Below are 15,297 nucleotides of genomic sequence, written 5' to 3'. Positions count from 1 at the left end.
TTGCCAACCTTTTTGAGAACAAAGGAGAATGAAGACTGGTGACGCCAGCGAAGTGGACGGACAGAGAGAGGGGGGCAGGAGCTGAAGACTCAGAAGGAAGAGTGAGACTAGATACATAGAATATGAGGGGATAAAAGCCCAGGGGTCCCTTTGTTGGGGCACCAGCTCCAGCTGTTTCTGTGTTACTGCACCAGGAATAAATGGCTTTATGGAATGAGACATCTGAGACTGCTATGGGAAATCTGGGGTGGAACTGGTAATGAAAGCTGGTCTGACTGTGTGAGTGGGGTGTGTGGGGAGTCAGGCAGGGCCGTTGGGTCACTGGAGCTGCTGCTGTGCAAGGGCTTCAGTCCCAGCAGTGAAAGTCCCTGGCCTTGGGAGTGTGGCTGCCAGGGAGTCTCGGGAATGCGCAGACTGGGAAGCTTCCTCAGCAACCTGCCCAAAGAGAAACATGACCACCCAGAAGGGAGCGTGGAATCCTCAGGAGGAACTACTCGAGCACAGCTCTTCAGCAAACAGCGGGGGCTTTAAGTTCTGCACTGCAATGCCACTCGCTTCAGTCTCGCACAGAACTGTCCTCCAGCTCCTCTACCTCCTTGCTCCAGCACTCCTACATCCTGGCTTGTTCCAGTCCTACCTGCTCATCTTCAACTGCACGCATTAGGTGTCTGCGGGAACGTGGCAATAAGACCCCAACAATCGTGCTGTGATAAGGTCCTGACAAACATATCAGGATAAGAACCCAAAAATCACCTGGATAAGACTGCAACAAACAGGCCTATTACACTGGACAAACCTCTCAGCTCTCTTGCCTGGAGTTCCCCGTGCCAGACCTGAACCTGCAGGCAGGAGAGTAAGTGCATGCCCATCCCTCTGCTCACAGTGGTTGATCACCCAGAAAAAATGCCAATCTTTCAGATCCAGACCAGCATCTCTGACACATTCACCCTCCAATGCTCTCCTCTGTGCAGCAGTGACTTCCCACATCAGCACAGGAGGGACAGCAGGTCCCCGACAGCTTACGCCACCATGGCAAGGTCTGCCAGGGCTTCCATCAGCAGCCCTGCATCAGAGCCACGGCCAGAACCACCTTGTCTTCACCCTGAAAGTCTCGAGAACAACCACCACTTGACGTGAGAAAAATTCCTGCTTGGAAATTTAAATATTCATCCATGTGGTCCAAAATTACCAGGATAAAAGAATGAACCACAAACAGAACCAGCACCAATGTGGGGAAGGGTCAGATGCACATTGACACTTCATCGACATGATGACACCTTGTTGTGAGAGGCCACCTGAGGTTCAGGACAGTTTTCCAAGACCCCTCCTATCCCCCTGTGCTGAGCCTCTCCCTGCTGACCCACAACTCTGGGTGAATGGGGAGAGCCAAGACCCCCTGTCACTGCAGCTCTGCCCAAGGGCTGCTACAGAAGCTGAGGAAAACTCAATTTATATGGATTAGAATAAAGCTTGTCAAGGTGTTTTTCTCTTGTTTGTTTTTCTGTTCTTGTGTTTGGTTTGTTTGGTTGAGTTTTTTAGCCCATTCTCACAAATATTTTGAATTCTAAACCCTGTTTGACAGAGGGCTTTTAGCTCCCTGTTTTGGGGAGCCCCTGGCTCCTGCTGTGTGATCATGGTTCCTGCTCCAGCTGCACTCTCCCTCCTTTGTTATTCACGTTGCTTTTACAGGGAGGTTTCTTTACTAAGCCGCTGGTTGCACATGGCTCAGCACTTACTGGAAAACTGTTGAAAGAAAAATCTAAGTGACTGAGGCCCATAAATAAAACATAGAGCAAGCACTGCTTGCTCTCAGCAGTTCTGATTCCAGCCCTTTCAAAAAGGAGCACAGAGAAAGAGTAAGTTCTGTGATCCTGTACTAACGCGCTTTGTTATTAAATACCTAAAGGAAGGTAAGAATCTGCTTTAATACCAGGGTGACAGGAAGGAGCAATCTAGCACTCAGAGCTGTGTGGAGCCCCAAGAGGGAGGTCTGAAAGGGTTAAACTTATAGTGAGAGCTTTTTATATTAAAATACTCATCAATCCCAACAGGACCGAGAGTACTGGACTGTAGGGGTCCGTCCTCCTCACGCTGGCAGTTCATAAGCTCATCTTTCATTACAAGTTTATCTGAGACTAGAGGATGCAGATTTGAACTAAAGGTTTTGGAGACCAGCTTTAAAAACAACTTTGTGGGGAAACTTAAATGGGTGTTTCTCTTGTGAAGTTGCCATTGGAATGTGGCTTAAAACCTTGTAGGAAATCAGCTCAAAGACCCTCATACACTGTAATTTAAATGGGCTTCAGGCACAATTTGTGTTGCTCAAGAGTGTAATTTGGAACTCTGATGCTGCATCTGTATTTCAAAAGATAAACTTGCAAAAATAAACCCAAAACACAGTGAAAGCAGGCAGCGAGTAAATCAAAGGTTAACAGAGCTCTAAATCTCCAAAGGAGCAAGACAGACTCGCTGTGGGCAACTTGACCCCAAGAACCTAAAAAGGCAGAGCTGGAAGGAAGTTTGTGATAAAAATCAAACCCCAAACGTATTTTCTTTTGCGCACGACATCATTTGGGTATTTCAGAGCTGAATCAGCCCAGCTCCTGGCAGCTCTGAGTGCAGCTCTCCAGCAGGCCTGGGGCCAGAGTTTTCCTACACCGCAGTCCTACAGGAAACATCTCCTGTCAGCCAAGTGGTGGGATGAGAGGACTCTCAGCTTGACCCTACTGCAGAATTATGGCAAGACTAACTCACACCAATCCAAAAGGAACAGTATTTTAATGAACCAGCCATTTTCATGAGCACTGAAATTTATGAAATTCCAGGTTCTCCACCCTAGATTCCTGTGTCGAGCCAACTCCAAAGTCAATGGTTTTTGCCCAAGTCATTCCAGCCAGCTGCCACCCCTGCTACTTTCTCTGGGCATCTACTGATTTGTTTTTTTAAGTCTTCCTAAAATGAGCTAAACTGAGCACAGTATTCAATGATCAGACAAATGGAGGATTTACACAGTTCCCATGTTGTTGACTTGCCTTTCTGCTTCCCACCGATCACTGAGGCAATGTCGTTAAAGAGACTGGCAATGATTCCATATCTTGCTCACAGGAAGAGCAATTTTAAACCCCTTTTTCGTTTTCTTCTTCTTTTTTTTTTTTTTTTTTTTTTTGCATAGAGGAAACAGGAGGAGAAGCCCAGACCACCCCACAAGGGCTGTCTGTCCTCCATCCCTCTAACACTGTGACACCAAATTTAATCAACCAGTTCCTGTGAAAGCACAAGGTGTTGTAAAGTTCTTCTTCAAGTGCCATAGCTTTACCTCTAAGTGGTCCATATACATATAAGGTATTGCTATATATATAATATATAAAAACCTGTAAACATATAAGGTAATATATATATAATATATATTATATTATAGATATTACCTTATATGATTTCTAAGCTTGCTTTTCACACCATTTACGAACACAGAACCCCCCTGCATCTTTTCAATCTTTTTCTTCATGGTGGAAAGTTAGTTTTTATTCCACCTTCTGTTTCTCATCCTTCACCTCACTACCCATGCCCAAACCTCTTCCCCAGTGACAATAACCATGTATTTGCTAAAGATCTGTTCATGAAGAATCTTGGCAAAGGCCCTGGGAACCCTCCACCCATGTGGACCAGCCCAGCCCTGCCTGTAGCCTGGCTGACTCCTTCGAACAACTGGTTGTGCTGCAAGAACCTTCTCTTCCAAAAGTCTGCCTTTCCCCTTCCTAATCCATATGCCTACTTAGAACCCTTCTAGTACAGTTTCTATCCATTTGCTGACTTAATGCTTTGCAGTTTCTGGCCCACACTATTGCCAGGAGCCTCTGCCCCTTCCTGTGGGTTTCTCAGAACTCTGCAGTGCAGAGCCTTGCTAACCCCAGTGACTTCTTCCTTCGTGGTACCTCCACATGAGACCACCCTCTGGGATTTATCCTACATACAGAGGCATCTTACAGTTCTGCTCTGAAACACACGCAAGAAGTATTCTCTCCTCCTTCCCCTCCCCATACCGTGAGGCCTCTTCCCTTTTCCTTTCCCTACTCCCCATGACATACTTTCCTATTTGATCACCTTGGACTTTCTGTGGACTTTGGCTGGGTTCTCCCCCAGCTCTGTTTTCTCAGGGGTAGTTACATTTAACACCTAAGGTGGTTTTCAGGAATTCCTCTGTGACCCACACACATCACACCCTTCACTGTCTCCAAGAGCAGCTCACCCATTTTCATATAGTTTTAACTTCCAAGTTAGTTACCATTACATTAAATGCTCTTTTTGTCTGTTTCTATTATGGAAGGACGTTGAATTTGAATGCATCATCATCATCATCATTCCTTAACTACATCTCCTACAATATTCCAAAGTTTAATCCTCTGGGATTAAAACTTTCTGGGGATTTTCCATCAAGTTTCTTTGAGTTGATTCTTTGAGCATCCTGAGGCCAGAAAAGGAGATACGTGCTCCTGCAGGAGAGGCAGGATGGGACACACTGCTCCACGGTGAAACTGGGGACCCACCACCTTGTGATGGGCGTGCAGTTGCACCTCCTCTTTCCCTTTCTACAGATCAGCTTTGTTTCTGTCTGAGTCAGCACAGATCCAGAGTTCTGTCACCGCTAGCACCACAAGCACTGATAATAAGGAGTCATCCTCCTGCACACTCTGCATCTCTAGCTTACAAAGAGCCCCTATGCAGGGTACCATGTAATCCAAACTCTCTCCTTCAGACTTCCTATTCCCTAAAAAAGTGAACTCAGCACTTGGAAAGACTGAAAGGAAGACACTGAATGAACTCCTTGAAGGCGCTTGCTGGCAGTCTGGCCAGCAGCGTGTTTCTTCAGTAGTTCTTTGTTTAAACTTCTTCTGAGCTGCATGTTTTGAACTAGACATTTTCAGGAAGTTGTAGGAAATGTCCAAACCTGGCTCTTGCTCAAAGAGATTAATTCCTTCTGGAAATTCCACCTGTGGAATAGACACTGGGAACTCGTGCCCGACCTCTTCCAGATGTGGGGAGTGCTGCTCTGCTCCACGCCTAGTCTCATGCTCTGTGGTCATGACGAGACAAGCCTTGGCTGTTGTTCCAGGGAGCTGCACTTGTCTCTGCCTCTGCTCACAGCCACCCCGGTCACCCAGCCCTGGCTGTTCCACGTCCATTGGGCCACCCCAGCTACAGGAGGAAGGGTCTTCAAACCCTTCATCTACCTCAAGCCAGAACACCCACCTCAAAAATGGGATGCCACATATTGACAACAGTGCTCTAGCTTCTTCAGGATATAAAAATCCCCCTGGCTACCTGAGGAGGTCATCAGTCATGGGAGAGGCATAGGTGCCTCAGCAAGTGCCGGATAAACAACAGGATTTCCAGTTTAGTTGTAGGACTTTAGGGGGACAGCAAGGAATTGGGAGAATACAACAATAAAGGAAAGGTTACCAGACCCTTACAGTTTCTTGCCATCCCTGTCCTCTCACCCCCCACAGGGAAGAGGCCTGATGGAAGCTATTGCAATGTGCAGGACGAAGATGGCAGCAGAAGACCAGACCTTCTCCCCTGGCACTGGGATTGCTGCAGGAGAAGACTAAAAGCTTCACCCGACTATGGGCTGACAGTGTCTCCAGATCACATTTTTTGGCAGCAAGTAACACTGACAGAAGTGGCTCTTGGGCAATGCAAGCAGCCAATAACATGTGATTTAGGAGGAAAATGGCAAAAGCAGCAGAATAAGGAGGATTGTGTGTGATAAGCCCAGTGTGCGCTCTCACCCAGCAGCATCTGGAGAGGATTTTCTCCAGCAGGCAGGGAAGAACTCGATTACATCCAGTTAACTGTGCTCTAAACTGATTATGCATGTGCCAGGCTAATGGATTACATTAGCAAGAGGAAAAATAACATCCAATCAATCTCAATTTACTGCAGACCACACCAAGGCCTGAGAGAAGAGAAACCATTCTGTGAACTCCCCCCACTCCCGCTGCATCTCTTCAGCTATCAGAGGAGATATGGCATTACAGCTGCTCTGAGGACTGGAGAACTGCGCTGGAGCTTGTCTGATCCATGCCTGATCCAGAGAGAAGCTTTTCTATTAAGTCAAACCCTGACTCCAGCTATGCTGGAGCAATCCACCCCTCCACTGTCCCCTGCTCCAGGCTTTATCCAGCCATACTAGAAGGCCAATATACAGAGCATCCAAGGGAATCCATTACTCTGAAACTCAGCTGGTGTTTCACTGCTGTCAAAGGCAGCACAGGGCTTGTAGCAGCTCTGGAACTGCCCAGCCCTCTCAGGAATCTGAAAACTGACAATTCCTCCTCACCTGCCCGAGGGAAACATTCCAGGAATCTTTATTACAAGCACCTGCACCTGTCCCCCAACTCTGGTAGAATTTTTTTTCCCTTACCTCTTCTTTTTTCCCTTTTCCTTCCCCTCAGAGTGAGAAAATTCTAGTACCCCAACCGCTTCTTCCCTAGTGGAATCCACTGTAGATTAAGGGTCTGGATACAGAATTTTTAAACCTTTGCAATGTATATTTAAAAGAACAATATTATGTATTAAAACGCACAGTACAGCTTTCAAACAACTCTCTTGTACCCCAAACTGACCTCCACAGACAGAGGAGATTCAGTTCCTCAGCTGGGTTTTTGAAGACTCACTGGGACTCTCCCACCACCAGTTACCAAGCTGTGTAACTCTCTCCTGCCACATTGGAGAGCAGAGGTATAGGTGCAGACCTGACCATTCCTGGAGCAAGACTCTGCTGGGTGAGGCTTGATCCCAGCTCATGATGGAACAGTCACTGTCACAGCAATCCTGGTCTGAAGAGCAAGCTCAGAGAAACACAACCCCCCCTCTGAGCAGCTCCCCACCACCTCCTGGAAGGTCTAACAACCACAGCTCAAGGCAAACCTTCTATGATGCTCCTGGTTGTCTTTTACCTCTCTGAATTTTCTGGAACTGCTCCTTACTAGGAAAAAATTCAGGAGTTTTGAAATCTAATGTGTCTGCACTGTGATGTGGGTGGGCACTGTACAGCTCAATGTCAAGTCTTAAGTTCCCATTACATAAAGAAAATTTTCAAAGAAATAATTAAAAAGCACAAGCTACAGTCTGTGTGCATATAAAGAAACCTCAGCACATTTGGGGAAAGCAGGAAGAAAGGGATGAGGACAGAAAGAATATAAAAATACCTGTGAGGAATGAGCAGACAATGAGCGAGAGAGCGTGTGTGAACGGAGGGGATGCGGCTGCTGAGATTTATGGCAATTCGTACCTGATTGTTCATACTAAAGCCATTATGGGATGATTAGAGAAAAAGGTGAAGCTTTAAGTCCAGTGAAAATCAATAGAAACGTCTGGAGCAATTCTGCTGCACGAGTGAAAGGACTATTTACTGTATCCGGAGCTCCTCTTGGGTTACAGCCCACAGGGTTCAGGCCAGCAAGGGGAGGGGGTTGGGGACAGGAGGAATGAGACAGGAAAGAGAAGATGGTTATAAAGACACCATGGAATGAGGGGAGGTGGGAGGAAAATTAAAGAGAACAAGATGGGAGCGACAGCCCAAACGCCACTGTGGATGAAAACCTGCAATGCCTCCATGTGAATGGCCACGCTCGTGCACACAGCTTCTCTTCCAGCCTCCTCCCTTTCCCAGCCTCCAGCAATGCTTCGCTTACAGATCCCAGCACTAACGTACACAGAGCATAACAGCACAGCAACAGCAACCCCCTCCATCCCTCCCCTTCCCTACTCCATCCGTCCAGCGCCAGGACCAACACACTCTGACCGCAGCAAAAGCCTCTGAGCGCCCATGAAAGTGACAAACTCTGTATGGGAAAGAGCCAACAAATCACTGGCAAATGCCGCCTTGCACAACATTTTCAAGAGTGACTGTTCAATTTCTGTTCAGAAGTATCACATCTGCAGTGCTGTAAGACACACAAGCTCCCTCTAAATCACTGTGACATGAACACCCACTGGCCTAAGGCTTGGACAACCCCAGTCGCTACCAGAACACAGGCTGAAGAGCTGTGCCACCAGTGAGACTGGGTCCCAGCGGAGAGCTCTGAGCAACTCATCTCCAAAGGATCACAGTCCACTCAGGTTCAACATAGATTTTCCATGGAAAATGAAGGAAGATGAAGCAAAGCCAACTCTTACCTTATAGAGCTTCAGGCTGGCCTCATGCCTCGAGTTCACGGTGTGAAGACGCAGCTTCTCCAAACTGTTGGTGTAGTAGTCACACGCGTTGCATTTCAGATGGACCGGGTTCCCAATGGCCACACACTTGAGCCTCCACTCATTGGCTTTGCCCCCCTCCTTGATGTGTGCCACTAGCTGGTATTTCTGCACGTGCTTGTCTGTCTTACAGTGAAGCTGGAAGTTGGCCTTGAGCTGCGTGTTGTAGCGGCAGAGCTTGCACTGGTACGAGTCCCCCATCACCGCCTTCCATTCGTCCTCGGGGAGGCTTCGCTCCACATTCATGTGGAGGCCCAACATGTCCAAATTATCTGTAGTGAACTTGTTACACACAGCGCACTGGAAGAGCTTCAGAGACGGGTCGTTTGTTTGCGTGAAACTCTCACCCAAGTTCATGAGCTCCTCGGACACCAGCTGTCCACCACCTAACCGCATGTCCAGCGGGATCTCTCCACCCACTGCACAAAGAAGAAAGGGAGAAAGAGGTCAGAAAGGCTGAATTCTTATCAAAAGAGAAACATGGAGCAGAACATAAGCTGCTCCCAGTGCATGTGTACCCACAAACACACAGCGAAACAACACGCAGCTGTCCCTTCGCCCACTCCTCTGCATTGCTGGTCAGCCCCAGAGCTGAAGGAAAGTCATTGCAGCCAACGTGAAAGGCTGGGAAAGGACTGCAATGGCCCTTGTTACCCACCTGCTGAAGGATCATCCAGCCCTCTGCCCATCAAAGGTGGCAAAAAAACCCCTGTGGACTTTCAGATGAAGAATTCTGTAGCACCACACTGAAAGTCTCCATGGTCACTTCAAGAACAGCATTAACACTTTATTCTGTTTTTTCTTGTCCACCTGGAGAAGCAAATCTTACTTCACACAGTACGTGAGCAAGTAAAACAAAGGCCAACAGTCACAAGCCCAGGTGATGGCAGCATCACGGGGAGGTCACCGCACTGCCATCACAAGTCGGCAACAGTGCAGAACATGGTGTGTACAAAAACCTCCTGCAAAGTGCCACTCCTGCACTATTAGATTTCATCTCTTGTCCGAGAGTTCAGAATGGTGAAGAATCGTCTAAAACCAGCGTTGACAAGGTAAAGACAACAATAATTAGTGTGAGCGTGAGATCATGTCAAGGAAAGCCAGCAGGACCCTGTGTTTGTCAGATGGACTCTTCAAACCAAAGCTCAACTCTGCTCACTCAACAGCAACTGAGCACAACAAGCTCCTACTCACACCAGAGCCACCTGGAAGATGCAGAGAGAGAAACTTTCTAATGAGTTTTTATGCTAAAGCACAGAGACCAACCAGGAGCTCTGCTCCACCTTGCTCTCTTTTTCCATTTTTAAGACATTTATCTCCTCCTGTAGATTTTTGGTACTTTACCTTGATCTGATGTCATAGCTCAGCTTAACAATCCTATGAAAGGAACCTTCAGGTAAACAGTTCCTCAGTCAACCAAAAAGAGATGTTATTTCCTTAACTTTTCGTTTCCTATGTTGCAACCTGTTTGCCAAGAAGGAAATGCTCTTTAAATCACTCTCTCCTGAACTCAACATGCAGGAAAAAAACAAAAGCAGAGTTCTTAATTATTAATGTTCTGCTCAAATCCAGTTTTGGACCAAAGTGTAAAAATGGGGAAGTTCTGCTTCACTTCTTGCAAAGCTCACAGTGTATGTATCCGAGTCTAAGGGGCCAGCTGCTTATTGGTACAGGCAGGGCCTCCCTCCACAACCCTCAGCGTGAGATTTGCAACCACCAAGTGCACAGTTCACAAACCACTCTCCAGGCAGGTACTGGACATCCAGGGTCCTGTCATGTACTTTTAGAAGCTTCAGTTAAATCATTTCCAACTTCTCTCTCACAACAGTCCTCTGCTTCAGTAAGGAGGGGCTCTGAGCTCCAAAAGCCTCTGATCCTGTCTCTCACGCTGGCAGCAGAGGAACATCAGTTCTTCAGCAGAGGAACACCACCCCTTCCACTGAACTCATCATCCCTCTCAAACCTGCTTACCTTGTCTTCTTAGGGCAACACAGTGTAGAACAAACCAACCCCACACTTGCTTTTGGGAATGCCAGCAGCCGACTGGACCCTCTCTCAAAGCCACCCAGCAAACTACTCACACTCCTCACCAAACCCAGGAGAAGTCCTCAGGAAATACTGTAGTAAGGATGCTTTCCATGACAAGGAGGAACATTCAATGCATGGCAGCAGTAACCCGTTATCTGCCATTACATTAGCTCCCTACAAAAACTCTTGAAAAAGTACTAGGTAAGCCACATGTTTTCCCTACATGAGAAAAAAACTGCACTGAGGGAACACAGATGAGAGGTCTGGACTGCGCAGCCTCCATCCTCGACCGCCACAGAGGCAATTCAGAGGGCCACAGAGCCCGTGAAGGGGTCTGGCACACAGCGCCCTGTCTGTGCAGAAGGGGTTTGGAGTAAAGTAAATCACAATCCCTCCCTCACACATGGACATGGTGGAAACCCCTTCAGCCTCACCTAGAGATGGAGTCATCGTTGCCATGGGGTTGGTGGGATCGAGCTGGAACCCCCCCATCATGAACTGTGCATCTGAAGAAGTGCTGTCCATCTTCAAGTTGGGAAGGTTCATGTTCTGTGCCAGGTAGTACTGGTAGAGCTCGGCCTCAGCAGGGGACGGCAGGCTGCCGAGGCCCAGGTGCCGGTTGTGTTGGATTTGGGACATATTTTGCTGAAGCAGCATCATATTGTGCATGTGCTTCTCACTGGTCATGTGAATCCGAAGGTTTCTAGCTACGTTGGTCTCATAGTCACACACCTCACACCGCCATGTAGGTTTGGTTTTTGGTTTGGTGGGGGAGGGGGCCCCACAGGTGCTACCAATGTTGGCGGCCGCGGCCGCCGCAGCTGCCGCAGCTGCTGCTGCCGCCCCCGCGGTGTGGCTGAAGACTTGCTCTCCCCCTCCGTTCTGCAGGTTCTGCATGTTGTTGAGATGCTTGTCGGACTGCATATGAATACTGAGGTTGCCTTTGGTAGTAGTGGAGTAGTTACAGACCTCGCAGCGGAAGGGCTTGTAACCACAGGTGTAGCTCTCGCCCCGCGCCAGCCGCGGGTGCGGCTGCCCGCTCTTGCAGTAGACGCAGGAACCGCCCGGCTCAGGATGTTTCTCCTTCATGTGCGCCTCGAGCGTCTGCTGGTACTTGTAGTGCCAATTGCACTTGGGACACTTGAGTGTCTTACACGAGTTGCGAGAATGCATCATAGTCATGTGGCCACCCAGCGACCGCGAGGAGCCCAGGACCGTGTCGCACTTTGGGCACTCCACGCCGCTCCCCGAAGGGCACTCCCCACCCCCAAGTTCACAGAGGGGGCCAGCATGCTGGTGATGGGAGATGTAGCTCCCGTCCTCGCCCTCCGCGCTCTCATTTGGTTCTGGTGCTGTGGCATTGTCTTTATTGGCACTTTCATCGATAAAGTCCAGCCTCCTGCTGCCCTCGGCCACGCTGGCTCCGCCGCCCTCATTGTTAAAGCTTAAGTGATTCCTCCTGTTTGCACCATCAAAGACAAAGGAAGAAGCAGAATTAGAACTAGTAGAAGCTGTGCCCCGTGACAGGGTCTGGAGCACGTTAGGCATTAAGGGAGAGTTAGAAATGCTTTGGTTTGAGAGAGCAAGGTCCTTTTTGCTGCTGCCGCTGCCTGCCACAGCCCCAGTGTCCTCCTGGGGCCGGTCCTCCAGTTCATCCTCCAACTCGCTAGGAAACAGTCCTTTGCAACCCTCATCATCCTCATCTTCTTCCTCTTCCTCCTCCTCCTCTTCCTCCTCCTCCTCCTCTACATCCTCTTCCTCCTCCTCTTCCACCTCCTCAACCGGCTCTGCCTTTTCCGAGAGGCTGTCCTGGTCGCCCCCCTCCTGCTTCTCCCCCTCTGCCACCCCAGGGTCCTTTCCCTCCGAGGATTTGGTGGGACTGGAAGCCAGTGGGCCCAGGGGGACTGAGGTAATGGGAGTCTTCAGAGCCGAGCTGGTCAGCCCACCCAGGTTGAGGAGCGCACCGGGGGCCAGGACACTTGTTGCCGACGGTGGCTCCGCTCCGCTGGCTGCCCCAGCCTGGAGGGGCTGCTCGCCTTCCATGCAAATGCCACTGAATTTACCATAAAAACTGTGTCCAGGGCCTATGAGGTTAGCTGTGGAAACGAGAGGGTGCTGAAAGGTTTTGTTTTTTGGTTCCAGAAAGCTGACAAGGGGTTCCTTGTCTTTGCCTATCCCTTGGATGATAGCGGAGATGTTCTTATTGCTAAGAATTTTCCGCTCCTCCTCGCTCAGAGTCATTCGGTGGTCGTGCACGGCGTGGGTCACGAACGAGCGGACATACCCAAAGGAGAGCTTGCACAAGAAACACATCAGGATGGGCTTCCTCTTACCATAGAGCACAAAGCCATCAAATTTGGACAGGTCCACATTGTTGGGAACATCTTTGGATACGCAGGAGCTTTTGGCAGAACCGTCGCTGTTCAGGTAATCCTTGTTGCTTTTGTGTCGCACATCGAAGACGCGGAAGCTGTGCAGGACGGGGCTGATGCCCGCCAGGGCTGAGGTATTCGGGAAGGCCTGGTCTGAGCCCTCAAACCACTTCCCGAAGGATGAGGCTATGTGGAAGGTGTTGATGATCTGTGGGTAGACGGGAGCGGCGGCGGAGGGTTCTCCCTGCTTGGGCAGAGAGTTTGGGAGCAGCGAGGGGAGAGTCCCACTGCCGCCGGTGCCCCCGCTTTGCACCAGCTGGCTGAGGCTCTCCACGATGTAGGCTGAGCCGTCGGGCTGGTAGACGATCTCGCCAGCCAGGTTCTCCACGTCGCTCTCCTCCTCGCCGTCCTCGCTGCTCTCGCTCCCGCTCTCCCCCCTCAGCGGTGGGGGTGGGCGGGTGCCGGTGCAGCGGTGCTCCATGTAGCTCTGCAGGCCGGCGAAGGACGCGGCGCACTGCCCGCAGCTCACCTCCTTGCCAGTGGGCTCGGTGCCGGGACCCGCCGCCGTGCTGCTCTCGGGGACGCACTCGGGGAAGGGGACCCTCAGGCTGTCCAGGGGGCCGCGGCTCTCCGCCGCGGGCTGCTCCATGCTGCCGGCCGGGTCGGGGAGATGGGCGCTGTTGAGATCAGTCCATTGCTGGTGCTGAGGGATGCTGCACCCATTGTCCTTCCCAGGGATGACAGGTGAGTCACAGCCTTCCATGGCAGGGCCGGCACGGAGCGCTCATTGCACCCGGTACAGCTCGGACCTGAGGACAGGGAGAGAAGGAGAGAGGCAGGTGAGTCAGGGAGGAGAGACCGTTCCCATAAAGACCCCACCACTACAAGAGCTGCCAACCCTGCTCCTCAGGACCAAAGTGGGGTCTGGTGCACCCAGACAGGCGCCAGGGACAGGCAGACCGGCCTTGGGAAACGCACAGCTGGGAATGAGCAATAGAAACACAATGGCAGCAGGAAGAAAAGAGGTGAACTGAAGGTGTCTAGAAGGTGGCAAAAACCTCTCCAGCAGCTTCCCCAAAGGCGGGTGGCAGAAAGACTGTAGGACCTGTACTGCCACTCCCAAGGCCGTGGATCTTCAAAAAACAAACAAAAATATCACAGAAAAGCTTCTGACAGAAACAAAAAAAAAAGACATGACAACAAAACAGTGCTGGGGTTTTAAACTTCGTTAAACTCATACTCTCTGTTTCCTTAAGCCAGATGCTAGGTTTTTTGGTGATTCCTTTCTGTTAGTGGCTTGGGAAGCACAGATCCAGCATTACCACATGTGCACCTCTGTGGGAGACTTCAAGACACAGAGCAACTCACAGCGATTTTAGAGTAACAGCGCTTGGTATGCACAGGAGATTTAACTGCTCTGCTCTGGAGAGAGTTTAAATGGAGAGACGTCAGGAGAGAAACCAAACAGGAAATTCCAGATCTGACAAGGGTCTGTCTTGTAGATCGGAAAGGGGTCAGCCCACCATGCTCCAGGAAGTTCCCGGAGATCCTGCAAGGGACAGCCTCTGCACATGGATGGCTTCCCCTCACCCCCGGAGGAAAATGGCGGGTGCAGGTCCTGGAGGAGAAGGAGAAGAAGGAGGACACCCTTCCCACTACTTCCATTCTGCCAAATCAACAAGACTGGAGGACTCCTGCCGACTGCAGGGTGGCCAATGAGCCTGGGCTACTGAGCATGGCTGACATCCCGGGCTCCCTGTCACTGCAACTCACTTTGCTATATCTGGCCAACGACTCCAACACTGCAATCCTAATGGAGCCCTGCAATCCTAATGGAGCCCTTTTCGGCTCATACAAAAAGTATGAAGAGGACTGGAAACCTGCCAGAAAAGACAGGAGCGGTTGCAAAGCAGGTACTGTGCCACAGCAGCACTGAGTGAACCACCTGAATTAGTTCAAGCAAAAAAATGGAGCGACATTCAGTGTTATCCCTTTTTTTTCTGGTTTCACTATCTCCCGGATTATTTTCCTTTATTACACAAAGCCAGACACACTTCCGCTAATTTCCCTCACATGTTTGTACCTTCCCTTTATATTTCACTTCTGATGAAGCTTAAGGAAAAAGCATTTACAACTACCCCTGAAGACAAAGTAATACTCTCATAGCCCACGTGAGAGGATGCCTACCGAAGGACACAGAGGCACAACGAGCCATCATCCACTGCATTCACACTCCATGCTACCCTGCAGCACCTCCAGTCCCACCTTCCCTGGATGTCATACGCAGCTGCCTCTGCAGTTGCACTGGGAATAAAAAGGGGTTTGATCTGCAATAACAGTAAACTGGTGCACTGAGCAGGATAAGAAGGAAGAGCACCAGAATCCTGATGCCAAAAGGCTCTGACTTCTTCATCAGCCAGTTTTGCTCCCCTGAGCCAAAATACGCTCCAGCTGTGCAACGGCTTCTACTGCACCGGCTCTCTCCACTGAATATTTGTCCTTAGCTTTGTGTTTTCCTCAAACTCATCCCAGATCCTTCTGCACTGAGGCAGCACATTCACCTTCCCACAACACGGCTACTCTCTCCGCCTAACTACTACTGCTGTACTGGTAACTGCAACCCAAATTAAACCAAAACACA

The 15,297-nt window shown here is 49.8% G+C and overlaps 1 protein-coding gene across 3 annotated transcripts in view; it reads right to left on the bottom strand.

Moving 5' to 3' along the window:
- Nucleotides 1–15,297, bottom strand: part of ZFHX3 (zinc finger homeobox 3) — a 208,970-nt gene that overhangs the window by 74,405 nt on the left and 119,268 nt on the right. For all 3 annotated transcript variants that reach the window (XM_027715968.2, XM_039386167.1, XM_027715965.2), the window contains 2 exons: nucleotides 10,719–13,465; nucleotides 8,179–8,675 (listed from right to left, as the gene is read on the bottom strand). In XM_027715968.2, coding sequence (XP_027571769.1) covers nucleotides 8,179–8,675; nucleotides 10,719–13,419 — 3,198 coding nt within the window. In that variant the 5' untranslated portion in view covers nucleotides 13,420–13,465. The remainder of the gene's footprint in view (nucleotides 1–8,178; nucleotides 8,676–10,718; nucleotides 13,466–15,297) is intronic.

The sequence above is a fragment of the Pipra filicauda genome, unplaced genomic scaffold (genome assembly GCF_003945595.2).
Source record: "Pipra filicauda isolate LSUMZ 115617 unplaced genomic scaffold, ASM394559v2 scaffold46_size3722508_pilon, whole genome shotgun sequence".
NCBI classification, from domain to species: Eukaryota; Metazoa; Chordata; class Aves; order Passeriformes; family Pipridae; genus Pipra; species Pipra filicauda.
Note: the sequence above shows the minus strand (reverse complement) of the source record. Positions and strands in the feature narration are given on the sequence as shown.